The 27,822-nt window shown below is 47.9% G+C and overlaps 1 protein-coding gene across 1 annotated transcript in view; it reads right to left on the bottom strand.

The window, feature by feature from the left end:
- The window catches only part of RET (ret proto-oncogene), a 209,657-nt gene that overhangs the window by 43,150 nt on the left and 138,685 nt on the right, over nt 1-27,822 (bottom strand). Inside the window, exons 13-15 of the mRNA XM_060242607.1 lie at nt 25,183-25,436; nt 5,527-5,674; nt 197-304 (exon numbers count right to left, since the gene is read on the bottom strand). Coding sequence (XP_060098590.1) covers nt 197-304; nt 5,527-5,674; nt 25,183-25,436 — 510 coding nt within the window. The remainder of the gene's footprint in view (nt 1-196; nt 305-5,526; nt 5,675-25,182; nt 25,437-27,822) is intronic.

Raw genomic sequence — 27,822 nt, 5'->3', positions numbered from 1 at the left:
CTGGAGAGAAAAGCAAAACCAAAAGAACGAATCATGCAGGGATACATGCCCCCCTCTGTTGGTGGATCCTTTGATGGTCTACTCTCTTCCTTTATCATGGCATGGAGCACTGCTCTTGTAGCACATAGGTTTTTCTGAATTCCTGAACCACCTTTTTTGCTCCCGCCATCAACAACAGAAGACCCCCAGCACTTACCGTCCTGGCTGCAAGCTCCGTATAGCTTGATAACATGTGGATGGTTGACCTGCTTCAAAAGATTGAACTCCGAAAGCAGGTCTCTCAGCTCACTTTGGGAAGCATTTTCTGCAGAAAAGGGCAAGAAAAGAGATGCAGTGAGTCAACTTCCCCTCAGGGTCACCAAATACCTCCTGATAAGCAGAGGCGGGTTGGGAGATTTACTGGCAGGAAAACTAAGCCTAGCTTGCATTGCTGATGATGTCGTGATGTCACTTCCGGCATGGACCACATCAGTATATTACCATTGATGCAAAGATGCTCTGGTATTTGGGGGGAAAAGTCCGATAGAGGTCATTTTTACCATAGAGCTTTTGCCCAAATACCAGAGTATCCCTGTGACATCGGCAACATGATGACATCACTTCTGGTATGCACTAGGAAGTGATGTCACTGTACTGCCAGTGACACAAGCTTAGGCCTAGTTTTCCTGCTGTTAAGTCCCCTGCCAGACAGCTGATTGATGGGAGGGGGGGCTCCAGAGCCAGTAAGGGGGGGAAGTCTGGTGGAGGTCTGGTGTTGCGGAAAAATTCGACCGGTCCCCTTATGAAAACAACCCATGAAAGGTCTAAGTCATTTCACACTGTTTGAAGCATTTTAAAACTCACTTGATGCTTATAAGCTTGCAGATGGGGCTACTAGGATAGAATCTAGGTCAGAGAGAGTTTATTTCAGGAGAATCTTAGAAGGAAAAAAAAAGTATTTTGTCAGGAAAGACGCTTGTCTAACCAAAGTGGGAAGAATCAGATAAAAGAAAAGTTCTCATCAGACATCATCTGAGATTCAGAGGAAGATGGGCATTAGCCAGTATCAGTGACCATCTGCATTTGCAGCTGATGAGAAAACTGTCAGATTGACCTTGAAAAACAGATATTTATCAGTGATAAGTTCTCATGGAATCTATATAAGCCTTAGAAATTTCCCATAGAGTTGCTGTCTCGTTAGAGAGCCGAAAGGGGAGCTCAGCCATTTGGGTTTTGCAAGGTTCAGGGGAAAAGTTGAAGGCAAAGAGGACGATCCAACATGAGATAGACCGACTTCATAAAGGCAGCCACAGCCTTCAGTTCCCAAGACCTAAGCAAGATTATTAATGAACAGGATGTTTTGCAGTCATCTTATGGAGAGCTGGGGGTTTTTTTTGTAGCAGGAGCTTCTTTGCATATTAGGCCACACACCCGAGATGTAGCCAATCTTCTTGGAACTTACAGTAGGTCCTGTACTAAGAGCCCTGGAAGCTCTTGGATGACTGGCTACATCAGGGAGGTGTCGCCTAATAGGCAAAGGAGTTCCTGCTTCAAAAAATGCCCTGATCTTATGGCTACTCCACAGGGCAGTGGCCCCCAACCTTTTTGGCACCAGGGAGACAATTTTTCCACGGACTGGTGGGGGTGCTGGGGTATTTGCTGCCCCAGGCTGCCCCCACAGTCACACCCTGTCCCTGGCCCCCATGGGGGGTCTTTAAATGAGGGGTAGGCTGCACTGCCCCTTCTGCCCACCGGGGACCCAGACAAATGAAACAGGTAGTGCTTTGAGCTGAGGCTGCGTTGCCTCTTTTGTCCACCTGGGACCCGGGTGGGTGAAAGGGGTGGTGCAGTGCCTCTGCCTCACTCCGGTTGCTCACAGGCCACGGGCCGGTACCGGTCCACGGCTCGGGGGGTTGGGGACCCAAGGCAAGAGACAAACAGGCCTGCCTCTGTGTAGCGATCCTGGACTTTCTTGGTGGCCTCCCATCACTTAAGAAGGGCTGACCCTGCTTAGTTCCTGAGATCTGAGAAGACTGTGCTAGCCTGGGCCATCCAGGCTAGGGATAGGTGGTTTTTGAGGCCACTAACTCATAGGGTCGCCTTAAGCCAGAAGCGACTTGATGGCACAGAACACCCCAAAACACCTAATATTACAATATCTTCAGGCAAATTCCCTCTTATGACTTGGCTGCCTTACTTGCCGCAAATTCAGCACGCCGTTCAGTTGTGAGGGAGACAAAACAAACCACCACCAAGGATAGTTTCTCATGTGATGATTATCAATATAATGCGACAGCGTGGCCACTTCCCCCATCGGAACACAGGTGTTCCGCTACTTATTTATTCCTTAGTTTCCTCAGCTTCTTATTTATTAGTTCAGGTATTTATTTGCAGCCTTTTAATATTTAAATCCTGCTGTTCTTTTCAGAAAACAACCCCCAGGGGGGCCCTTCTGTTCCACTGAGACCGGTGCAATCTGCCTGCCGAAATCCTCATGACTACCAAAAAGAAACAGAAGTTCTGTCTTTTTTTTTTTTTTGCCAACCTAGGGAGAGCTACTTGTCCTAACCGGGTAACATGTTATCCAGTCAGTCAAAAAAGCCTGACTGGATAATGTGAGGTCAGCAATGAAGTCACAGTCCTTGATAGCTGTTGTGGTTAAAGAGTCACCGTGAGGGCATTTGGGGATCCCTGCGGGGTCCTGACTTATTCAAGGACGGCGGACCATTGCTTTGCCACAGAGCTGACCAAACGGACCGGTGAAGAAATGAGAGACGATGGCTCAGGTAGGAGAGGTCACCGAAGGAAAAGTGTTTCGACAAACTCTGGGAGAAAGAACCAAACCCATCCAACGTTGTCTTGTCAAACTGGTTATTAAAGCAACAATGTGTATTTCTAAGGTGGTTGAAAGCAGATTTTCTCTAGGAAATGGCATCCTCGTATATATATGGCTTGGGGGACTGGAAATGGATTCCATGCGTTTTAGACAAGATTCAGAGGAGTCAGATGGCCAGGTCTCCTCATGAACATAAAATTAAGCAAGCATGTTTCACTCCATACTTGGCAGCTTCCTTTTCTAGAAACATACTTGGGCATATATTTCCATGGTCTGTATTTATTAAGGGGCCTCAGAACTGACCGGGGAGGGGTTATAGCCCAGTGAAAGGACCAGGCCTGCGCCCGAGACACCGGATAGCTGCTGCCAGTCGGAGTAGACTATACTGACCTTGAGGGACCAATGGTCTGAATCAGTGAAAGGCAGTTTCATAAATCCCAAAATGCATTTTAGATTTTTTTGTGAGGGGATAAAAGAAAGGGATATAAGCTAGAGTGGGCAGAAAAACAGGACCAAACAACAACGACAATGAAATCTGTTCTTCACATTTTTTTGGAAACTGGTCCTGATTGATTAACTTCCAATACTAGATCCTTCATGCAGCATGCCCTGCTGGCAGTTGGTTGCCATAACAACCTCTGAAGTTTCAGTCCCATCATTCTACTGAAGAGGAAGGTACAAGAACTGTATGGTCGACTCAGGTCCGAGTATTACTACCTCTCTTTCAAATGAGGTGAGTTATTTGATGGCTTGGAACATTTCTCTTGGAAGGGACATTTGGCGCAAGGAAACAGATGGACCAAGGGAACACATTTAAGAAACTCCAGCAGTAACTCTGAAGTGACCTAACTAAAGGCACGCTTTATTATTTCCTATTTAATTATTGTTACTTATTATTTTCCCCAAAAGTTACATCACCGCAAGGAGATTATTTATTCAAATACCTTCTCAGAAGAAAAAAAACAACACTGTTAAGTGTTCTAACAAACCCCACAGACTGACCTTGAGAAGTGGTCAGATGTGGCCATTTTATTACTTGCTCCGCACGCATCGTAATGGCACTAATGTTGAGCATGACTGGCCACAGTACAATCTGGATAATCTTTGAAGACTGTTTAGAGCTTAGAGGGTTTTGCTGAGTACAGACAGTTTGGTTAGGCCACCTTCGGCTTCTTTCAAGAGCTATAGATTTATAACTTGAAATTATCTCCTCAACCGTGCTGTGCTTTCCAGAAACTTCTATTTGCAATCCCTATGATAAGCATGTGTTTTCAAGGTCACTTGCCTTCTGTGTCTTACGTCACTACCATATACTTTCAGTCAGGTATGTGATGCTTCAGAGAACAAAGCATCTCCTTGGTTTTTTTTTAAAAAGGGAGGAAAAGCCAGAGGAGGTCATAATCGATACTTGTAAAATGGCTCCAAATTGTCACTGGACAGGGACCTTAGGGTGGGGACTCTCATCCTTTTCACCTGTTTTATTCTTCCTTCTTACCTTTTTCAGTTCCCTTGCTTTCATTCTCCCTTCTTTGCTCCAAACACCTTTCTGCACTTCCCTGTTATCGCTTCTTCTGGCACTCCAGAGCTCACTCCCCACAGCAACCAGGAGGAGGGCTTGGGTACCACATGGTGCTATATTGTCTCCAGTGTTCCCTCTAAGCTGCAGAGTCTTGTGAGCAAAAATCCTACTTTGTGAGCTACTGGTATTAAAGTTGCGAGCTCCTGCATCAATTAGCGTGCTCTGGGGTTGTCCTTCTTGAGCTAAAACAAAAATGTGTGAGCTGGAGGCTAAACATCTGTGAGCTAGCTCACACTAACTCAGCTTAGAGGAAACACTGATTGTCTCCTCTTCCTCAACCAAGAGATCTTTAATCCAAGAACACCTGGGAAGAGCCATGGGAAAGGGAATCACAGGTGTGGGCAAGCGTGTGTGGGCAGTTTGGCTCAGTCTCCCTTCCAAGTCAGTCTTCCACTTTTGTTATGTAACGGTCAGGGTCGGTGCTGGGGCTTTTGCTATCCCCGGCAAGGCTCCGCCCCCTGCCCCTCCAGTGGGGAAGGGCCCCCAGCGCCTGCCCAAATGCGGGCCATTTGCATGGAGTCTCAGGCAGGGGAAAGACACCGCAGGCCAGCTGGCGTGTGGGGAGGGGGCAGCTAGCAGCACCCCGTAGGCCATGCAGCGCCCTAGGCAGCTGCTTACATGACCTACTCCCACGCGCCAGCTTTGGTAACGGTCATAAGCCAAAAATGCTTGAAGATGATGGAAGCTGGAGATCTGCCTCTGGTATATAGACAGAGAAACAGTGGATTGGAGAGAGCTGGCGGACATAGAATTTGATACAGTACTCTCATGTGTATTATGTGGCTCAATGTTAATGCAAAGATGAAAAACAAGTTTCCTGCAAAGCTCTTGAGATTTATTTGATAAATGACAATTTAAATGAGCTGAATGAGCCACGCCGGGTCACGATGCCCTCGTGGCCTTGTGAAAACAACTGGCCTCATTAGCATAGCGCAACAAAATGTCATATATAAATAGAACACTTTAGACAGCCAAATATAACGTGTACGTGTGCGGGTCAGGGGAGATGGACTGCTCTCGGACAGCTTTTTTCTTCCAATCTAGATCTCTCCCCCCTCCCCCCATCAGAAATATGTCTGCAGAAGTTATCCAGTCACCTGCGGATCTTTCCAGGCGACAGAGAAGACAGTACCTTTGAGCATTTTCACAGCCACTGTTGTATAGCCAGCTTTGCCTTTCAGTCTGAACGCAGTTGCCTTGACGACTTTCCCGAATTCGCCTTCTCCGAGTGTCTTGCCGAGCACCAGATTCTTCCGAGGGAATTCCCACTTGGGGTCCTCCTGCAGACAAGATGGGCAGCATGGGATCAGTCGTAAGTCTATGGATGTTTGATAGGATCACCCAGATTTTAATCACTCTCTGCGTAAAGCAGCATTTCCCTTTTGTCTGTCCTGAATCTACTGCCCGTCCGCTTCATGGGATGCCCTTCGAGCGCTAGTATTTTAGGAGTAAGATTTCTCTTTGTCCTCTCCACCCCATGTGTAATTTTATAAACCTCTATTATGTTCCCCCCTTAGTCATTTCTTTTCTGAACTGGAAAATCCCAGACTCTTCAGCCCTTCCCCATAGGGAAGGTGCACCGGCCCCCTAATCATCTTGGTTTCTTCTCTTCCGTACTTTTTTCCAGCTCTTTTTGAGATGGGTCGGCCAGAACTGCACACCGTATTCCAAACAAGGCCTTGCCTTATTTGGAATTCATGCCATATCTATGCGGGGGAATTATAATATTGGCCTTTTTATGTTCCATCCCTCTCCTCTCCTAATAATCCCTAAAACATAGCTTGTCTTCTCATTTTGCCAGTTTGGTGTAGTGGTTATGTGCGCAGACTCCTATCTGAGAGAACCGGGTTTGATTCCCCACTCCTCCACTTGCAGCTGCTGGAATGGCCTTGGGTCAGCCAGAGCTCTCTTATCTGGGAGAACCGGGTTTGATTCCCCACTCCTCCACTTGCAGCTGCTGGAATGGCCTTGGGTCAGCCAGAGCTCTCTTATCTGGGAGAACCGGGTTTGATTCCCCACTCCTCCACTTGCAGCTGCTGGAATGACCTTGGGTCAGCCAGAGCTCTCTTATCTGAAAGAACTGGGTTTGATTCCCCACCTCTCCACTTGTACCTGCTGGAATGGCCTTGGGTCAACCAGAGCTCTCTTATCTGAAAGAACTGGGTTTGATTCCCCACCTCTCCACTTGTACCTGCTGGAATGGCCTTGGGTCAGCCAGAGATCTCTTATCTGAGAGAACCGGGTTTGATTCCCCCTCCTCCACTTGCACCTGCTGGAATGGCCTTGGGTCAGCCAGAGTTCTCTTATCTGGGAGAACCGGGTTGGATTCCCCACTCCTCCACTTGCAGCTGCTGGAATGGCCTTGGGTCAGCCATGGCTCTCTTATCTGGGAGAACCGGGTTTGATTCCCCACTCCTCCACTTGCAGCTGCTAGCACGGCCTTGGGTCAGCCAGAGCTCTCTTATCTAGGAGAACCTGATTTGATTCCCCACTCCTCCACTTGCAGCTGCTGGAATGGCATTGGGTCAGCCGTAGCTCTCTTATCTGGGAGATCCGGGTTTGATTCCCCACTCCTCCCCTTGCACCTGCTGGAATGACCTTGGGTCAGCCATGGCTCTCTTATCTGGGAGAACCGGGTTTGATTCCCCACTCCTCCACTTGCAGCTGCTAGAAAGACCTTGGGTCAGCCATAGCTCTCTTATCTGGGAGAACCGGGTTTGATTCCCCACTCCTCCACTTGCAGCTGCTGGAATGACCTTGGGTCAGCCATAGCTCTCTTATCTGAGAGAACCGGGTTTGATTCCCCACTCCTCCACTTGCAGCTGCTGGAATGACCTTGGGTCAGCCATAGCTCTCTTATCTGAGAGAACCGGGTTTGATTCCCCACTCCTCCACTTGCAGCTGCTAGAAAGACCTTGGGTCAGCCATAGCTCTCTTATCTGGGAGAACCGGGTTTGATTCCCCACTCCTCCCCTTGCACCTGCTGGAATGACCTTGGGTCAGCCATAGCTCTCTTATCTGAGAGAACCGGGTTTGATTCCCCACTCCTCCCCTTGTACCTGCTGGAATGACCTTGGGTCAGCCATAGCTCTCTTATCTGAGAGAACCGGGTTTGATTCCCCACTCCTCCACTTGCAGCTGCTGGAATGGCCTTGGGTCAGCCAGAGCACTGGCAGAAGTTGTTCTTGAAAGGGCAGATGCTGTAAGAGCTCTCTCAGTCCCACCCACCTCACAGGGTGTCTGTTGTGGGGAGGAAGGTAAAGGAGATTGTGAGCCGCTCTGAGACTCTGAGATTCAGGCTGGTTTCACACTGTGAAACTGACGCGATTTTATCCCGTTCAGAAAAAAATCCGCTAAAGTTCGAAGCGTTTCTGGGCAATCAGCTACTGCTGAAGCGACAGGTTCCCAGCAACAGTCAGTGGTTGCCCATTCACAATGCTAGCCTGGCTCAACCACGGACCCGCTGTGGAAAGGGCTGACTCTTTAAAAATGGCCCCCGTGTGGGTGCTCAACTGGAGAAGCGGAGAAGAGCACCTCAGAGAGGGGTAAGGGGGGGGGGGAACCTGACATTGCCAGAAACGGCTTGGCAATCACACAGCTCTTCTGCTTATGAGTCACCTCAGGGCATTCAGACAGCAGCCGATTATGCGACCTACATCCGATTCAGGGGGATGGTACCTGGAAAATCCAGGTAGCTTTTTGATGTGGATAGGAGGCATCTGGAGACGGGGTGAGAGCGGGTGCAGCTCAGAGGGCAGATGTGCTCGTGTGATCGTGCACTTTTAATCCGAATGGGAGGCGGGGCTAGGTCAGGGCAAATCTCCTTTGTGAAACCACCCTCAGAGCATAGGGTGGGATATAAATCCAGTATCTTCTTCTTCTTCATTGCTGCAGCACACTGGATTGATACTTTCACTGAGCTCTCCAGTATAAAGGGGTGTCAAACTCATTTTTGTTATGAGGGCCGTATCTGACTTAAATGAGACCTTGTCAGGCTGGGCCATGTTAAGTTGGGCTGAGCCATGTCAGACCAGGCCGTGTGTGTACCTATTTAAGATTAGGTAGCAGAGATATAAACTTTATAAAGGACATGGACAAACACAAAGATTTATTTATTAAAAAAACTTAAAACATGCTTAAAACATTCGCACTCAGTCTTAAAGGTGCTTTATTTGTATCTCTCCTGTTCAATTCAGGGAACTGGACAAAAGAAGCTCTGGCTCTTTCCTTCCTTCCCCAGGGGGAAGGCGCCTCAGCCAACAGAAGGAAGAGAAGCTTGGCTCAGTAGCTCTGCTGTGCAATTGAGACAGCCTAGCAAAACAAGCTCTCCCTTCCTCCCCAAGGGAGGAGCCTCAACCAATGGAGAAAATAGAGGCTTTGCTCTGTAGCTCCTGTGCAATTGAGCAAGCCTTGCAAAGCAAGCTGTTATGTAGAAGGAAGCAAGAGAGAGGGAGAAGGAAGCAGATGACAGCCTGAGAGGAGCCCTCCGAAGGTGTTGTATATGTGGATAGAATTGTATCAAATATACGGAGCTCTCGCCTGGTTCATTGGAGCCTGTAGGACTGAGCTTGGGGACTCGGGAACAATAGGCAGTAGGATCGAAATCCCTGCTGCCTTGCTCCAATCACAGGCCCCCTACTGGTTTGAATGGTCCAATAGCACGCTAGCACGCTACCTTAGGGACCGCCTCTCTCCATACGTTCCCCAGAGAGCACTGCGATCAAGCTCAAAAAATCTTCTTGAAATCCCTGGGCTAAAAGAAACTAAATTAAAAGCTACAAGAGAACAGGCGTTCTCTACAAAGGCCCCCCAATGGTGGAACCAATTGCCGGAAGAGGTGCGGGCCCTACGGGATCTTAACCAGTTCCGTAGGGCCTGCAAAACTGCCCTCTTCCGGCTAGCTTTTTAAGACAGAACTTTTGATAAGATCAATAATACCGAGCCATCTTATATGCCATTCGACTGTATTTTAATGTCTTACTGTTTTATTGGTTTTATTCTTTAAATTATTAATTGTATTATCTATTGTTTATTTGTATCATGGTTTCTACCATGTCCTGTTAGCCGCTTTGAGCCTGCCTAGACGGGGAGGGCGGAGTATAAATAAAAGTTTATTATTATTATTATTAGCGCAGGAACTTTGAGTGCATAAATAGTTGGCCCCGTTGATCGCTTAGCCTTTACTATACTGAAATCGATAAAGAGCTGATGTTTCACTACCACTTCGCCTCATCAGTGCATGGAATCCACTATATTATAGGGGGCCTGATTTGGCTCCCGGGCCGCATATTTGATACCTGTGCACTATGACTCCAAGATCTTTTTCTATCTCATTCTCAGCAAGTTCAGACTCCATTCGCCTATACTTGAAGTTGGGATTTATTTATTTTGTTTTTGTCCCACTCCACATCACCTGCCACGTTGCCTCCCCCTCACCCAACTGTGTGCTCAGAGACCCATTCCACAAGGTCAAGTTCAGCTGAGCCGATCTACGCAGAGCTTTTGGCGAGCTCAGGATCTGCGAGTTTTCTGAGCCAGACTCAGTCGATCTCCCTCTGCAGAGACCTCCTCAGTCTGTGGTGTCTGGAAACGGGAACATGACAAATATTGGAATTTTCCATTAAGCAACTGCAGGCAGGGAGGGGGAAAATAGGTGCGAAGTGCAATACAATCCTGCGCGGAAACCTGGAATTTATAAACACATGAGCTAAACGAATACCACTGGAATACATAATTCGCTAGCTGGACAACTACCTTGCCAGTACTGCGAGCCTTGCCAAATGCTGGAGTTTTAGAAAAACCCCAAAGTTGGAACACAGAAAGGGGAGAGAGAATTCTCCAGGACTTGGTAAACACATTCTCCGTAGGGAACTCTGCATTTCAGTAGTGAAAGTATAACACAGAAAGAGCTTTTCCTATGGTACAGCTCATGTATTTTATCTTCATGTTCAGAGTGAGGCTGGGGATGTGTGAGGCTAGGCCAGGATTCTGGCTGGAGAGGCGCAGGCCTTAAATTCAGCAGGAGCTCCCAGGAGCACAGCTCCTGAACCTTTCTGAGGGTTCCCCCTCTTCCTCCCCACCTACTTTGTCCATTGAATAGTAGGTGCAGCTGTGTAAAAATCCCTGGATTAGGAGAGCAGGCAGCCAGCCAGCCACCAGGAGCTTTGCCATGGCCCCAGCAGCCCTCATAAACCCCTGGAGAAGCCCACGCCACCCTTTCTCCACTTCTGATGTGATTTTGGGCGGCAGGTGGCTTGCTGGCCTTTTGGCGGTGCAGGGGGGTGGCCAAGGAGAGCCCCAGGTGAGCAAGGCCTGCTTGGGCTGGCTGGTTTTCTAGCTAGCCCAAGCAGGCCTCGCTCAACTGGGGCTCTCCTTTTTTGCGTCAGGATGCTGTTGGCTTGCTGGTGTTTGTGTGTGGGGTGGCATATGCTAATGAGCTATGCTAATAAGTTCCACCTCCTATTTTTCTACAAAACAACCCCTGGAGGGGAGCATAATGTCACTGCTGCTCTCAGAGCAAAGAGGTGGTTACCAGCCTCGGGTGGGGGGAGGGGAGAGGCTGTAGTTTCCTGGATTTACAACTGAGCTCCAGACTACTGAGATCCGTCCCCTTGGAGGAGATAGCAGCTTCAGAGGATGGGCTGTGCGGTATCACATTCCTGCAGAGTTCCTTCCCTGAATTTGTAGGCCCCACTCCAGATCTCCAGGAATTTCCCATGGTAGGCGGATAATCATAGAATCACAGAGCCGGAAGGTAGATCCAGATGGGCATCTGTGTTGGTCTGAAGCAGCAGAACAAAGTATGAGTCCAGCAGCACCTTCAAGACCAACCAAGTTTTATTCAGCATGTCAGCTTTCGTGTGCTCTAAGCACACGTCATCAGATGAGGAATCATGTCGCTCTGCTCACTGTACCTGACTCACCGTATCTGATTCCTCGTCTGATGAAGTGTGCTTAGAGCACACGAAAGCTGACGTGCTGAATAAAACTTTGTTAGTCTTAAAGGTGCTACTTGACCCCAGAGTTGGAAAAGGCCATGCAGGCCATCTAGTCCAGGGACGTCAAACTCATTTGTTTTGAGGGCCGGATCTGACCATCAATGAGACCCTATTGGGCCGGGCTGTGTTGGGCCAGGCCATGTGTGTACCTATTTAAGATTAGGTAGCACAGATATAAACTTTATAAAGGACAGACTATCACGACTAAAGGTTTATTAAAATCAAAATAAAACATTAGCACTTGTTGGTCTTAAAGGTGCTTTCTTTGTATTTCTCCCATGGGATCCAGAGAACTGGGCAAAGGAAGCTCTGGCTCTTTCCCTCCCTTCCCAGGGGACCAGGAGGGGGAGGAGCCTCAACCAATGGAGACAATCAAGGTTTTGCTCTGTAGCTCCTGTGTGGCTGAGCAAGCCTTACAAAGCAAGCTTAGATGCAAAAGAAAGCAAGAGGGAGGGAGAAGGAAGCAGATAAGAGCCAGTTGTTCAGGGGCCTGATAGGAACTCTCCAGGGGCCTGATTCAGCCCCTGGGCCGCATGTTTGACAACCCTGATCTAGCCCAACCCCCTGCTCAATGCAGCATCAGCCTACAGCTTCCCTGACAAGCAGGGCTTTTCATGAGCAGGAATGAAGTAGGCTTGGTATCAGGGTGTGTGGCTTAATATGTAAATGTGTTCCTGCTGGGCTTTTTCTACAAAAAAAAAAATCCTGCGCAAAACAATGCTGAAGATGAGTTCCTGCTGGGTTTTTTCTCAGGGCTGGCCCTAGGGCATGGGGCGCCCCAGGCAGGCTTGCCGCCTCCTCACCCCCCATGTCCCACAGAGACTGCACACCTGCCAGGCACCCTCCCCAATCACTCCCTGATGATCAGAGTCATCAGAGAGCGAGAGGGGAGAGCGCCTGGCTGGCACTCAGTCTCTGTAGCATTCTCTGAGTGTCCTCTGCTTTTGGGCGGAAGACGCTCAGAGAGCGCTACAGAGACTGCACGCCGGCTAGGTGCCCTCCCTGCCCACTCTCTGATTGCTCCAATCGTCAGAGGGCAAGCAGGGACGGCACCCGGCCGGCGCACAGTCTCTGTAGTCTTCTCTGAGCGTCCCCCCTTTGGGGAGGAAGATGCTTGCAGAGCGCTATAGAAACTGCACACCAGCCTGGCACCCTTCCCGCTTGCTTTCTGATGATCTGGCCAGCACTTGGTTTCTTGGGCGGCAAAATTTAGGTATTTGCCTAGGGTGCTGGCTGGGAGGGCCCAATTTGGCACACTCCCCAGCCTGGCACCCTAGGCAAATGCCTAGCTTGCCTAGTTAGAGGGCCAGTCCTGTTTTTTCTACAAAAAAGCTCTGCTGACATTTGCCCAGCCACTGCTTAATAGAAATAAAGCTGACAATCCTAGCGGGAAGCAGTAGACACCACAGCCTGAAAGAGAACCAAATAGAAGTTGTTTTGACCTGGCAAAATATTAGTCAGCTAATATTTAAACTACTGTAGGTCTAGCCAATCCAGAGGCTTCATACTGCCTGCCAATCACAGTGGCTGAGGGAACGTCCAATCCTCCTGCATGTAAAGAGTGTTTTAGGCATGAGGACACACAGCTCATAGCAGTTCTGCAAACCTCAGCCCTGAATCTTCTATCTTTAGAATCCCTGATAGAAACTTTGTAAGATTATGAAACTAATTTCCAAAATAGCAGGCAGCGGTGATGGTAAGTCATGCATTCCTCCCCTATCCCGAGCATCAATGATGCCAGGAGAGAGGATGAAATAGTCATTGCAAAAACCAAGCAAAAATATTGAATCCTGATTTTAAACTTGGGGAGAGTGAAAGACAGGAAAGGCGTTTTCTTGAGGACTCATCTTCCCAACACAGACAACTGTCTTTCTGTTTCAGCAGGCTATCAACCTTGACAGTCACAGAACAGAGATATCTGTATAAACCAACTCAGAAATAGAAGCATACTGCACACATGCTTCTAGGAAGGTGTCAGCCCCCAAACTTCAAATATATCGTAGGTGGTTATACAAACTGCACAAATGGGCAGTGTTTCACTGACAAGGGCTCTCCTCAATTTCTCAGTATTGATGCCAGGTAAAAAAAACAACCCCAAATCAAATCAAAACACAGAGGACTTGCATCACAGTCATCCAATTCTATAGTTAACCATTCTTTAGTCAATCATACCAGGTTTAATTTAATGGTAGTCACTCGACAATCACCGTCAATCAAAAGGCCCCCTGTCTTAAACCATGGAACAAAGTCAGTGGGATGGATCCTACCCTGACTCTCCCACCATTGAAAAAAACACGAAGCCTACTCCAAATTTGGTGGCATTCCTGGTGGAGGAAGAGGAAGCCATCTCGGACTGGAGGAAGTCCCCCAAGAATGGGGCTGGATCTACCCCACATAGTTAGGCCCTCCCAGCCTGCTTTCAAACTGGGTAATTTCTCAGATGCTGATGGGGGGGGGGCACTTACAGCACATGGCTAAAAGGTCTGCATTGACCTCTCTCATGGAGGAGATAAGAACATAAGAGAAGCCATGTTGGATCAGGCCAGTGGCCCATCCAGTCCAACACTCTGTGTCACACAGTGGCCACAAAACACACACACACCCTGTGGTTAATAGCCACTGATGGACCTCTGCTCCATATTTTTATCTAACCCCCTCTTGAAGCTGGCTATGCTTGTAGCCGCCACCACCTCCTGTGGCAGTGAATTCCACATGTTAATCACCCTTTGGGTGAAGAAGTACTTCCTTCTATCCATTTTAACCTAATTGCTCAAAAATTTCACTGAATGCGCACAAGTTCTTGTATTGTGAGAAAGGGAGAAAAGTACTTCTTTCTCTACTTTCTCCATCCCATGCATAATCGTGTAAACCTGTTATGTCACCTCGCAGTTGACATTTCTCCAAGCTAAAGAGCCCCAAGCGTTTTAACCTTTCTTCATAGGGAAAGTGTTCCAACCCTTTAATCATTCTAGTTGCCCTTTTCTGGACTTTTTCCAATGCTATAATATCCTTTTTGAGGTGCAGTGACCAGAATTGTACACAGTACTCCAAATGAGACCACACCATCGATTTATACAGGGGCATTATGATACTGGCTGATTTGTTTTCAATTCCCTTCCTAATAATTCCCAACATGGTGTTGGCCTTTTTTATTGCAATCACACGCTGTCTTGACATTTTCAGTGAGTTATCTACCACGACCCCAAGATCTCTCTCTTGGTCAGTCTCTGCCAGTTCACAACCCATCAACTTGTATTTGCGGCTGGGATTCTTGGCCCCAATGTGCATTACTTTGCGCTTGGCCAAAATCGAACCTCATCTGCCACGTTGACGCCCACTCACCCAGCCTCAACAGATCCCTTTGGAGTGCGTCGCAATCCTCTCTGGTTCTCACCACCCTGAACAATTTAGTGTCATCTGCAAACTTGGCCACTTCACTGCTCACTCCCAACAAACAATAAAACAAACAATGGTAGCAATGCACCTTATGCTCCCAATCTGACAGGGGAAGGGTGGCAAAAGGATAAGAAAAGCAAAGGTATGGGCGTTGCCAGTGGACCACCTTTGCCTAGTGCGCAGAGCAATCTGTAGCAAAATATGTGGTCATCTGGGACAAAGAAAACACCAGGATCGAAGATGTGACAACGCTGGAAGGACAAGTGCCACTTCCAGGAATCCAACACACAGTTGGCCCCCTTCCTGGAGCGCCGGGACCTCGCAACAGTGATCCATGCAACGGTCACCTCAAGATTGGACTACTGTAATGCCCTCTACTTGGGGCTACCTCTGTGCCGGACTCGGAAGTTACAGCTGGTGCAGAACGCGTCGGCCAGGCTACTGTTAGGGCTCTCGAAATGGGAGCACATACGGCCGGGGCTGCGCGGACTGCACTGGCTACCAATTATCTACCGAGTCCAGTACAAAGTGTTGGTTATCACCTTTAAAGCCCTATATGGCCGAGGACCAGCCTACCTAAGGGACCGTCTCTCCCCATATGAACCCCAGAGGGCACTGAGGTCAGTGGGTAAAAACAAAATGACCATCCCTGGGCCGAGAGAGGTCCAACATACTAGAGTACAGGCCTTTTCAGCGGCTGCACCGGCATTGTGGAACCAGCTTCCGGAGGAGGTGCGGGCCCTGCGGGACCTCGGCCAGTTCCGCAGGGCCTGCAAGACCGCCCTTTTTAGGCAAGCCTATAATGACACTGACTGCTGAGTTGCTTGGTGTAAGAACCGCCATCCATAAGACTACCTAAACTGGCAGAACCAGCGCCATAACAGCTCTATCGCTGCCAGATATACTCATATATATTTAGTCTAATGAAAATCATGTATTTTAATTTAACTGACTGGTTTTTATGTTTAATTTTAATTGTTAAATTTAAAGTTTTATTTATGTTAATGTGTAAGTTGTTGTTAGCCGCCCTGAGCCGCCTGGGCGGGGAGGGCGGGATAGAAATAAAAGTTATTATTATTATTATTATTATTATTAACACACTGAGCACTCTACAACCTTATCAAGGTTTGAATGTACTGCATATAGAAGAAGATATTGGATTTATATCCCACCCTATGCTCTGAATCTCAGAGTGGTCACAATCTCCTTTACCTCCCCCCCCCTCACCCCACAACAGACACCCAGTGAGGTGGGTGGGGCTGAGAGAGCTCTCCCAGAAGCTGCCCTTTCAAGGACAACTCCCGTGAAAGCTCTGGCTGACCCAAGGCCATTCCAGCAGGCGCAAGTGGAGGAGTGGGGAATCAAACCCGATTCTCCCAAATAAGAGTCTGCACACCTAACCACCACGACCACTGGCTCTCACAAGTTACTTTTTAGAAATTATAAATCAACCTCCCCACCCCCACCCCCCAAAAACCTACAAAATATTACAATGGTGGCAGGTGTACAGATAAACGTCTGTAAAAGGTTTGCAAATATCTAATGGTAGGATGTTTTGGACAACTGCACATGAATATAGGTGACCAATTGCAGGTGAATATATCCAGTACTTTTTTTCTCAGGAAACATGGCAGAATGGAGTTCTGGAACTTGTTTGTGGAAACAAAATTCTCAAAAAATGTTTAAAAGTTCATGAGGGGCACCCATGTGTTTCTCCTTCATTTCCCTCTTGAAAGTTCCAGCACATTTTTTCACAGAAAAAAGCCCTGAATATATTATGTCAAGGCCTGTCACATCACATCTGACCTATGGCGACCCTGTAAATTGACCTCCAAAACATCCTACCATTAGATATTTGCTAACCTTTTACAGAAGTTTATCTGTACACCTGCCACCATTGTAATATTTAGGGCTTTTTTCTGCTTTGGGGGGGGGGGTGATTTATAATTTTTAAAAAATAACTTTTTAAAGAGAAAAGGATAAAAGTGAAATCCAACAAAGACAGCCAACAAAATGTTAAACATAGGTTTTTTAAAGTGACTGTGCATATATATATTTTTTAAAGGGATACTTCAATGAAGATGAAACAATGGCAATTTCTCAAGCACGCAAATGAACTTCATGTTGTTGTGCGGGCACAATCCACACAGCTGCAACAGGGAATACCCGAGTAATGGGGTTGCTAGGAAACATTCAAATAATTAGTTGCATGCTTTCCGGCGAACTGGTAAACTGAAATCAAATTGTTCATTCCAGTAGAACAAGTGGTCGTTTATGGTTCCACACCAAAGGACACAGAACTTCACAAACAGGCTATTGTATTAGACGGAACAGCCACAGAATTGGACGGGAAATTTTCTACTCATACGAGTCTAATCTCCAGAGAGGCAACACTCAGCAAGCTGTTTTCACAATTCTCAGAATATAGATGAACGTTAGCCCTTTCCCGCCCCCCCCCCCAAGGAAGGAAACTAAGCAATCTCTCTCTCTCTCTCTCTCTCTCTCTCTCTCTCTCTCTCTCTCTCTCTCTCTCTCTCTCTCACACACACACACACACACACACACACACACAGAGTTCAAGACATTTTATATAATGTGTTTTTGTACTATTAAAAGGGAGAAATTACAGCAGGGAGCCTGAGAGAGAAAGAGAGTTGCCAAAGGCTACTGAGTAGGGTTGCCAACCTCCAGGTGTGATCTGAGAGTCTCCCGATACTACGCTTGATCTCCAGCCGACAGGGATCCCCTTGCCTGTCAAGGAGCACCTTAAAGACCAAGGGCGGCCAAACTGTGACTCAGGTGCCACATGTGGCTCTTTCACACATATTATGTGGCTCCTGAAGTCCCCACTGTGCTATTGGTCAGCTTGGAGAAGACATTTGTCTCTTGAAATCACTTCTCCAAGACAAGCCAGCCGGCGGCTTGGAGAACACATTTAAAGTTAAGTTGCTTTCTTTCCACCTCTCCCTCCCTTTCCTTCTGCCAACTATCTTCCTTCCTTCCTTCCTTCCTTCCTTCCTTCCTTCCTTCCTTCCTTCCTTCCTTCCTTCCTTCCTTCCTTCCTTCCTTCCTTCCTCTTATGGCTCTCAAACATCTGATGTTTATTCTGTGTGGCTCTTACATTAAGCAAGTTTGGCCACCCCTGTTAAATCTGTGGCAAGGGGTGAGCTTTTGGGAGTCACTGCTCCCTTCTTCAGATACAGTGACTCACAAAAGCTCCTAAACCTTTGCCACAAATTTTGTCGGCCCTTAAGATGCTACTGGACTCCTGCTCTTTTCTACTGCTACCGACAGACTAACATGGCGGCCCGTCTTGATCAGTTCCCCTGGAGGAAATGATATTTTTGGAGGCGCTGTGCCCAATCCCACCTTCCACAGGCTCCACCCCCCAAAATCTCCATCTATTTGGCCACCCAGAGCTGGTCACAGATTTCCTGGCAGAGACAATATTTGGATGGGAGACTACCCGATCTGAAGGGCCCGCTCTCAGCCACTGCCGTATTTATCTCCCCAATGGGAATCCAAAGTGAACATATGAACATATGAAGCTGCCTTATACTGAATCAGACCCTTGGTCCATCAAAGTCAGTATTGTCTTCTCAGACTGGCAGCGGCTCTCCAGGGTCTCAAGCTGAGGTTTTTCACACCTATTTGCCTGGACCCCTTTTTTGGGAGATGCCAGGGATTGAACCTGGGACCTTCTGCTTCCCAAGCAGATGCTCTACCACTGAGCCACCATCCCATCATGGTGTACGTGGTCCCCCCCCTCCTCCATATTATCCGTTCGTCAACACCCCTGCGAGATAGGTTAGGCAGTGAAAGAGTGACTGGCCCAAGATCACTTCACTAACTTCAGTGGTGTGGTGCGGATCTGAGCCCAGGACTTCTAATTGTAGTCTGACACAACTACACCATGCCGCCTCATATCAGCTACATCAGGGGTGGCCAAACTGTGGCTCAGGAGCCACATGTGCCTCTTTAACACATATTGTGTGGCTCTTGAAGCCTCCACTGTCCAGTTGGTTGGCTTGGAGAAGGTATTTCTCCCTTTGATGATGATACTGGATTTATATCCCGCCCTCCACTCCAAATCGCAGAGTGGCTCACAATCTCCTTTATCTTCCTCCCCGACAACAGACACCCTGTGAGGTGGGTGGGGCTGGAGAGGGCTCTCACAGCAGCTGCCCTTTCAAGGATAACTTCTGCCAGAGCTATGGCTGACCCAAGGCCATTCCAGCAGGTGCAAGTGGAGGAGTGGGGAATCAAACCCGGTTCTTCCAGATAAGAGTCCGCACACTTAACCACTACACCTAACTGGCTTTAAATCATTTCTCCAAGCCAAGCCAGTCAGTGGCTTGGAGAATACATTTAAAGTTAAAGTGGCTTTCTTTCCACCTCTCCCTCCCCATCTATTTCCCTCCCTCCCTGCCTTGCGGCTCTCAAACATCTGCCGTTCATGTCTTGTGGCTCTCAAACATCTGATTATTATTCCGTGGCTCTTATGTTAAGCAAGTCTGGCCACCTCTGAGCTGCATAGTAACAGAGTAATGTAGCTTTTTTGGCATAACTGCCTGTCCCGCATTGGTCTTGTCAGCCACCAGCGAGCCTGCAGCAGACGTGGACTATTGCACCCTTCTTAAATCTTCGTTCGCGAAGCCAAGCCGAGAGAGAGAGAGAAAGGACAGTGCTGGCTGCCAAGTCCTCGTTCATTACCTTGATGAGTCTATACATGTACATCAAAAGAACCATCAGGTCGGATAAGCATCATGTGATTGATGCAGATAAAGATAAGCATCCACATGGGCTGTGCCTTAGAATCCTGCTCATGCACAATGACCGCTTTGGTTGGGGCAAAGTGACAGAATCTAATCCAGGGGTGTCAAACTTGAACCCGGGGCCCAAATCAGGCCACTGGAGGGCTCCTATCAGGATCCGAACAACTGGCTGTCGTCTGCTTCCTTCTCCCTCTCTCTTGCTTCCTTCTGCATCACAACTTGCTTTGCCAGGTGTGCTCAATCGCACAGGAGCTGCAGAGCAAAGCCTCTCTTTTCTCCATTGGCTGAGGCTCTTCTCTTGGGGAGGAGAGGGGGAGGATAGCATGCTTTGCCAGGCTTTCTCAATCGCACAGCAGAGGTACTGAGCAAAGCCTCTCTTCCTTCTATTGGCTGAGGCTCCTCCCCCCTCCTGGTTCCCTGGAGAAGGAAGGAAAGAGCCAGCGCTTCATTTGCCCAGTTCCCTGGATCCCATGGGAGAAATCCAAAGAAAGCACCTTGAAGAACAACAAGTGTTAATGTTTTATTTTAAGTTTTTAAAAGAAATCTTTGTGTTTGTCTGTGCCCTTTATAAAGTTTATATCTCCACTACTTGGCATTACATTTTATGACACATGGCCTGGGTCATTTATGAGAGTTTGACACCCCTGACTAATCTACAAGACTCTAGATTGTGTAGACAGTATGGACAGGGAGATGCTAAACTCCCCTCAGATCATTTACCATTACATATATTAAGCAATGTCAAGTCACAATGGACTTTTGGCCACCCCAGTCAGGGGCTCTCAAGGCAAGCGAGAAACAAAGGTAGCTGGCCATTGTCTTCATCTGCAGAGACTTCCACAAGCATAGAATCATAGAGTTGGAAGGGACCTCTAGGGACATCTAGTCCAACCCCCTGCACAATGCAGGAAACTCACAAACACCTTCCCCAAAATTCACAGGATCTTCATCGCTGTCAGATGGTCATCTAGCTTCTGTTTAAAAACCTCCAAGGAAAGAGAGCCCACCACCTCCCGAGGAAGCCTGTTCCACTGAGGAACCGCTCTAACAGTCAGGAAGTTCTTCCTAATGTTGAGCCAGAAACTCTTTTGGTTTAATTTCAACCCACTGGTTCTAATCCTACCTTCCGGGACTACATAGATAAAACAATTCCACACCATCCTCTAGATGACAGCCCTTCAAGTACTTGAAGATGGTGATCATATCACCTTTCAGCAGCCTCCTCTCCAGGCTAAACATCCCCAGCTCCTTCAACCTTTCCTCATAGGACTTGGTCTCCAGACCCCTCACCATCTTCGTTGCCCTCCTCTGGACCTGTTCCAGCTTGTCTATATCCTTCTTAAATTGTGGTGCCCAAAACTGAACACAAGACTCCAGGAGAGGTCTTACCAGATCAGAGTAAAGCGATACCATCACATCACGTGATCTGGACACTATACTTCTGTTGATACAGCCCAGAATTGAATTTGCCTTTTGGTCTCTCGTCCAAGTACCAATTCTGCTTAGCTCCTGATATCTGATGTGACTGGGCTATACCATCCCACCTTCCCTCCTCATTTACTATTATCTATATCAAAACTCCTCAGGTTATTTTTAGCTAATGCCCAAATTTAGTTGAAATTTTGCTTTGGTGAAGTTCTGGCCATAACTCTACCCAGGGATTTTTTTTGTAGCAGGAACTTCTTTGCATGTTAGGCCATGCCCCCCCAGATGTAGCCAATCCTTCAAGAGCTTACAGGGTTCTTAGTACAGGGTCTACTATAAGCTGCAGGAGGATTGGCTACAGCAGGGGTGTGTAAAGGGGTTCCCACTACAAAAAAACACCCCTGACCTTTACTGTCTACGTCCATCCAGAAAGCATCCATTTAGCAAGGGTGTTGCCACATCAGAATGTCAGAGAGACATTAACAAGCCATCTCAGGCCATGATATCATTCTCCTCAGTGGTCTGCCAGAGCAATCCAAGGGAAAGTCAACAATTCAGTATTACGTATTTTAAAACATATTTGTTATTATTTTAGTTATAAACTTCTTTTTAGGGCGGAGTGGATATCCCTTCCCCTTGGATTTTTCTATTTGAAGCAGGCAGTCCAATCACAGGAAGAAAATCTGCTTATGACTTATTTATGACTCAACAATTAGTCCCTAAACAGAAATAACTTTGATAAACTAATCAAAGAATTTCCCTACAGAGCTTGCAGTTGGTAAGAAGAAAACAGAAGATATTGGATTTATATCCTGCCCTCCACTCCGAATCTCAACCTCTCAGAGCAGCTCACAATCTCCTTTCTCATCCTCCCCCACAACAGACACCCTGTGAAGTAGGTGGGGCTGAGGAGAGCTCTCACAGAAGCTGCTCTTTCAAGGACAACTCCTATGAGAGCTACGGCTGACCCAAGGCCGTTCCAGCAGCTGAAAGTGGAGGAGTAGGGAATCAAAGCCTGTTCTCCCAGATAAACAGGCCTTGGATTCAGCAGGAGCTCACAAGAGTGCAGCTCCTGAGCCTTTCTCATGGCCCCCCTCCTCCTCTCCATCTACCTTGCCCATTGAATAGTATGTACAGCTGCATAAGAATCCCTGGATTAGGAGAGCGGGCAGCCAACCAGCCACCAGGAGCTTTGCCATGCCCACAGCAGTCCTCATAAACCCCTGGAAAAGCCCACACCACCCTTTCTCCACTTCTGATGTGATTTTGGGTGGTGGGTGGCCTGCTGCCCTTTTGACTTGGGGGGGGGGTGGCCCAGGAGAGCCCCATGTGAGCGAGGCCTGCTTGGGCTGGCTGGATCTCTAGCCAGCCCAAGCAGACCTCACTCGCCCGGGGCTCTTCTTTCTTGCATTGGGTTGCTTTTGGCTGGTGGGGGGGGGGCAGCATATGCTAATGAGTTATGCTAATGAGCTTCACCACCTATTTTTCTACCAAACAAATCCTGCAGATAAGAGTCTACACACTTAACCACTACACCATACTGGCTGTAATGCTATGCGTGCTTTCCTGGGAGCACCCCACTGAACGCAATAGGACTTGGTGGTGAGCCAGGTGACAGTGAAATGCAGCCGGGTTTCCAAGGCAAGAGACATGCAGAAGTGGCTTGCCATTACCTGCCTCGGTGTCACGACTCTGGACTTCTTTGGTGGTCTCTCATCCAAGAACTAACCAGAGCTGACCCTGCTTAGCTTCTGAGAGTGAATGAGATAGGGCTAGTCTGACCTCTCCAAGCCAGGGCCAAGTGGACTCACTTCCAAGTTATATATAGAGAGAGAGGGGGGGAGGGAGAGAGAGAGAGAGGGAAAGAGAGAGGGAGGGAGGGGGAGGAAGAGAAGGAGAGAGAGAGGGAGGAAGAGGGAGAGAGAAGGAGGGAGAGGGAGAGAGGGGGAGAGAGGGAGGGAGAGAGAGGGGGAGAGAGAGAATGAGGGAGGGAGAGAGGGGGAGAGAGAGAGGGAAAGAGAGAGGGAGAGAGAGGGAGGGAGGGGGAGGAAGAGAAGGAGAGAGAGAGGGAGGAGGAGGGAGGAAGAGGGAGAGAGAGGGAGGGAGGGGGGAGAGAGGGAGGGAGGGAGAGTGAGGGGGAGAGAGGGAGGGAGGGAGAGGGAGAGAGAGAAGGAGGGAGGGAGAGAGGGGGAGGGAGAGAGAGAAGGAAAGAGAGAGCGGGAGAGAGAAGGAGGGAGAGAGAGGGAGGAAGAGGGAGAGAAGGAGAGAGAGAGGGAGGAGGGAGGGAGAGGGAGAGAGGAGGATAGAGAAGGGAGAGAGAGGAAGGGAGAGGGAGAGAGGGAGGGAGAGGGGGAGAGAGAGAGGGAGGAAGAGGGAGGGAGGGAGAGGGAGAGAGAGGGAGGAAGAGGGAGAAAGAGAAGGAGGGGGAGAGAGGGAGGGAGAGAACGCACGAGCATTCTTGGTGTCGTGAATATTTCTCAAGAGAAAGCCAAGTTGCACGACTCTTGGGCTAACTCCTATTGAACTAAGGTCCCTGTTATGTGAATAGTTATAATCAGAGCTTTTTTTGAGCAAGAATGCAAAGGAACACTTGGCACCAATGTTTCCTCTAAGCTGTGGAGTCTTGTGACTTTTAATGGGGAATCTAGCAGAGAAATCCTACCACAGAAATGCATTTAGCCGGGTTGGGCATAAGAGAAGGCAGAATTTAAAATGTAAGTACATAAAAAGAGTCTGAAGCTCCACTGAACGAAATAGTGTGAATCGCAACCAATGTTACCTCTAAGCTGTGGAGTCTTGTGAGGAAAAAAATCTACTTTGTGAGTTACAGGCATTAAAGTTGTGAGCTACTGCATAAATTAATTTGCTCTGGGGCTGTCCTTCCTGAGCTAAGACAAAAACGTGTGAGCTGGAGGCTAAAAAACTGAGCTAGCTCACACTAACTCAGCTTAGAGGGAAGACTGCTGGGGTGTAGTCTAACGCGCAAATGAGTTCCTGCTGGGCCCTGTGCGAAACAATGGTGATGTCAGGGGGTGTGACCTAATATGCAAATAAGTTCCTGTTGGGCTTTTGCTACAAAAAAGAAAGCCCTGATTATAATACACCTGCCAACTTAAACCTGATATCAGTGGTTAGTATGCTAGGAAGCTTCAAGCCAGCTTCAAGAGGGGGTTAGATAAAAATATGGAGCAGAGGTCCATCAGTGGCTATTAGCCACAGTGCGTATATATATATATAAATTATTGGCCACTGTGTGACAGAGTGTTGGACTGGATGGGCCGTTGGCCTGATCCAACATGGCTTCTCTTATGTTCTTAATTATACACAGTGCCACAATTTTAGCATATGAGTGATGTAAAAAAACCCAACCCCTGCCCTGAAAGGTTTGATATTTTCACATTTATTAACTATTTTATTCCAAAATGATGAGCTGGGTGAGCTTTGTTGGGAGACCAGTCAGGGATTGGAGAAAACTAAATTGATGTATTAGCAGTAACTCAAAAGGATGACATTCCTTTGGCGTGTGTCCTGACCAGCAAACTCAAGACCTCTTGCTTTTGAATAATCCCCAGGGATGGCCCTAGACCAGGGGTGGCCAAACTGTGGGTCGGGAGCCAAATGTGGCTCTTTCACACATATTGTGAGGCTCTTGAAGCCCCTGCCACCCCATCAGCCAGCTTGGAGAAGTCATTTCTCTCTATAAGACACTTCTCCAAGCCACCTAACAGTTTGGAGAATGCATTTAAAGTTAAAGCAGCTTTCTTCCTCGCTCCCCCTCCCATCTTCCTTCCTTCCATTCATCCATCTGGAAGCTCTCAAACATCTGGCATTCATGTCTTGCGGCTCTCCAACATCTGACACGTGCGGCTTTTATGTTAAGCGAGTTTGGCCACCCCTGCCCTAGACCGTCTGGCATCCTAGGCAAGGTTAACTTCTCCCCCCCCCCCCGCACTGATAACATCACCGAGTCACATGGGGGGGATGCCCAATTCAGTGCCCCCAGAAGGACAGCGCCCTAGGTAATCACCTAGTTTCCCTTGTGGCAGGACCAGCCCCGATTATCCCTGTTTCAAATCACATACGATTATGATGCGGAATGCTTTCTTGCAACATGACAAAGAGCCAACTAAAGCACAGATGAGATTCCTTCCATATTGAGCCACTCTAAGGGGCTAGGATGTGTTGTCTACTTACAGGTATTTTAAAGGCATCTACCGACCCTTGGTTCTCAGAGTCCATTGATGGTCGCCGGACATTGGTTGACGAGTAGCTTATAGGGTAGGACTGGGCTGGGCGCCGGAAGGTCATCTCCGCTGAGGCAATAGGCGGCTTTGGAGAATTTTTGTGGTAACGATGGATGAAGTAGGAAGAAAGGAGCACGGAAATAATGAAGGAGAGCAGGACGCCCCCTGCGATCACCGTTTTGCACATATCGTCACACAAGGGCTCTGTTGACAAAGAGGGGATTCCATGAGGTCGCAGAGTTCAACTTCTCACTTTCCACACCCCTTCCTATTCACATTTACACCATCTCTGCAGAGACGAAGACCGCGGCTTTTTTTGAAGCAGGAACTCCTTTGCAAATTAGGCCATACACCCCTGAGGTAGTCAATCTTCCAAGAATTTACAGTAGACATTGTAAGAAGAGCCCTGCAAGCTCTTGGAAGATTGGCTACATCAGGGATGTGTGGCCTAATATGCAAAGGAGTTCCTGCTACAAAAAAAAAGCCCTAACAAAGACAAAGAGCAGAACAACATTGTGGGAGATTAACAGTACTGTCCTAAGCAGTGTTACACTCTTTCGAGTCCACTTATTGTCAAAGGACTTCGAAGGGGAACATCTGCTTCAGTTACATCAGGAAAACTATCCCTCAGATATGGAAGCTTTCCACACTGCTCCCTCAGGTCATAAGGGTGTAATGGTTTATCCTGGAGTCCCCAGTCTTTTGAGACTGCGGGCACCTTTGGAATTCTCACACAGCATGGTGGCCACATGAACCTGTGGGAGATTAACAGTCCTGTCCTAAGTAGTGTCACTGTCTTCTGAGTCCACTTATGTCAATGGACATAGAAGAGTGTAACCCTGTTTAGGATGACATTATCAGAAGGGGAACATCTGCTTCAGTTACCTCAGGAAAACTATCCCTCAGCTATGGAAGCTTTCCACACAGCTCCCTCAGGTCATAAGGCTGTAATGGTTTACCCAGCCTTTTTGAGACCGAGGGCACCTTTGGAACTCTGACACAGCATGGTAGGCACAGTCACAAAATGGCTCCAGCAGGAGGCAGAGCCAGCCACAAAATGGCTGCCACTACTTACCTTCAGTCACACAATGAAGAACCTTGTGCTGCGGCGGCAGCTGCTGCCCAAGCAACATTTAAAAAAAACAACAACCCTGAACAGCCAATCAGTTCTCCAAAGGTCAATCAGAAGCCTTGCTGGGAAAAGCCCTACTTTTAAAAAAATACACTTGGTGGGAACCATGTTGAAGACCCCTGGTCTACGCTAATAAACTAGGATAGAGAAAGATGAGGAGGAGGGTATCTCAAGTTAAATCTGCATTGTGATCAATATTTTCTTGGAGGCTATCAGTAGCTGAAAATGAGGCTGCAGCCCTGGGACACGAGCTCTTGTCACTTTAAATTGTTTTTATAAAATTTCTATTCTGCTGCTCCATATAAACTTCTCAAGCCAACTCACAATTAATCACGTCGGGGTGATGCTCTGCTATTTGGGGGAGAAATAACTATGGTAAATTTTGCTTCTACCATAGAGGTTTTTTTCCAAATACCAGAGTGTTGCCTTGACATTCAGGATGTGATGATGTCACTTCCGGGGCATGTGGGCAGTGATGTAAACATGCCATTGCACATCAGATGGATCTCCCTCTTTTGGGGGGTAAATCCCCCTCCCTGCTGGTCAGGGGAGGTGGGCTTGATGCAGGGGACTCCCACTTCCACTGGCAGGGGGATGGTCTGGAAACCCTGCTCAGAACTTGTCATGCACGTAAACCAAACATTACACTGTAAACATGGGCCATTAGATCTGAAGCTTTTGGCAACTGAAATGGTTCAGGTTTCTGGCTGCTATGGAGCGGGCATGATTGAGATGTGAGTCACTTTGGATACATGCATTGAAGATTATCTCCCCCTGGAGATTTAATGATAAAACAGATCTGCATCTCTATCTCTTTTTGTAACACTGTCCAGGAAGATCCGTTCGTCTTACATGTTAAGGTTCTGAACTGCAGACGATTTGTAAAGAGCTGACAAGTCTGCCACAGGGACACGGCTGCCGTTACAGAGCATTTTCTGAAATTTTAAAATGATCCTGCCAGGCCCCACGGCGCATGGGGATAAGGGGCTCCCTCCCATCTGCTTTGGCCCCGTCTCTTTACAGAGGCACTTAGAAGTTGAATCACGTCATTCTTGGATTTGCTCCTTGTAGAGGAAGACTGCAGGATAAATGCCTGCCACTGAGAAGCCCTGCGAACAGGCTGATTACACGTTTGAAGTGGAAATGACTGGTGCTTGCTTCACAAGGAGATGACTAATCACCGAGCGTGGATAACTGAAAAAGTTATTCGGATGACACAAGTCGGCAGCCTGGGGAACTCACTGGGTATCTTTATTGTCCAGCACCTTTATATCCGTTGTTCAGGGTGATATGTAAATTTGCTCTGCAATCTATTTCTTGCACTGTTATGACCAGGGCTTTTTTTTGTAGGAGCAGATTTGCATATTAGGCCACAGACCCCTGATGTAGCCAACCCTCCTGGGGCTTACAGTAGGCCCTGTAAGAAGAGCCCTGCAAGCTCTTGGTGAATTGGCTACA

This window comes from Heteronotia binoei, chromosome 6, assembly GCF_032191835.1.
Source record: "Heteronotia binoei isolate CCM8104 ecotype False Entrance Well chromosome 6, APGP_CSIRO_Hbin_v1, whole genome shotgun sequence".
Taxonomy (NCBI): Eukaryota; Metazoa; Chordata; class Lepidosauria; order Squamata; family Gekkonidae; genus Heteronotia; species Heteronotia binoei.
Note: the sequence above shows the minus strand (reverse complement) of the source record. Positions and strands in the feature narration are given on the sequence as shown.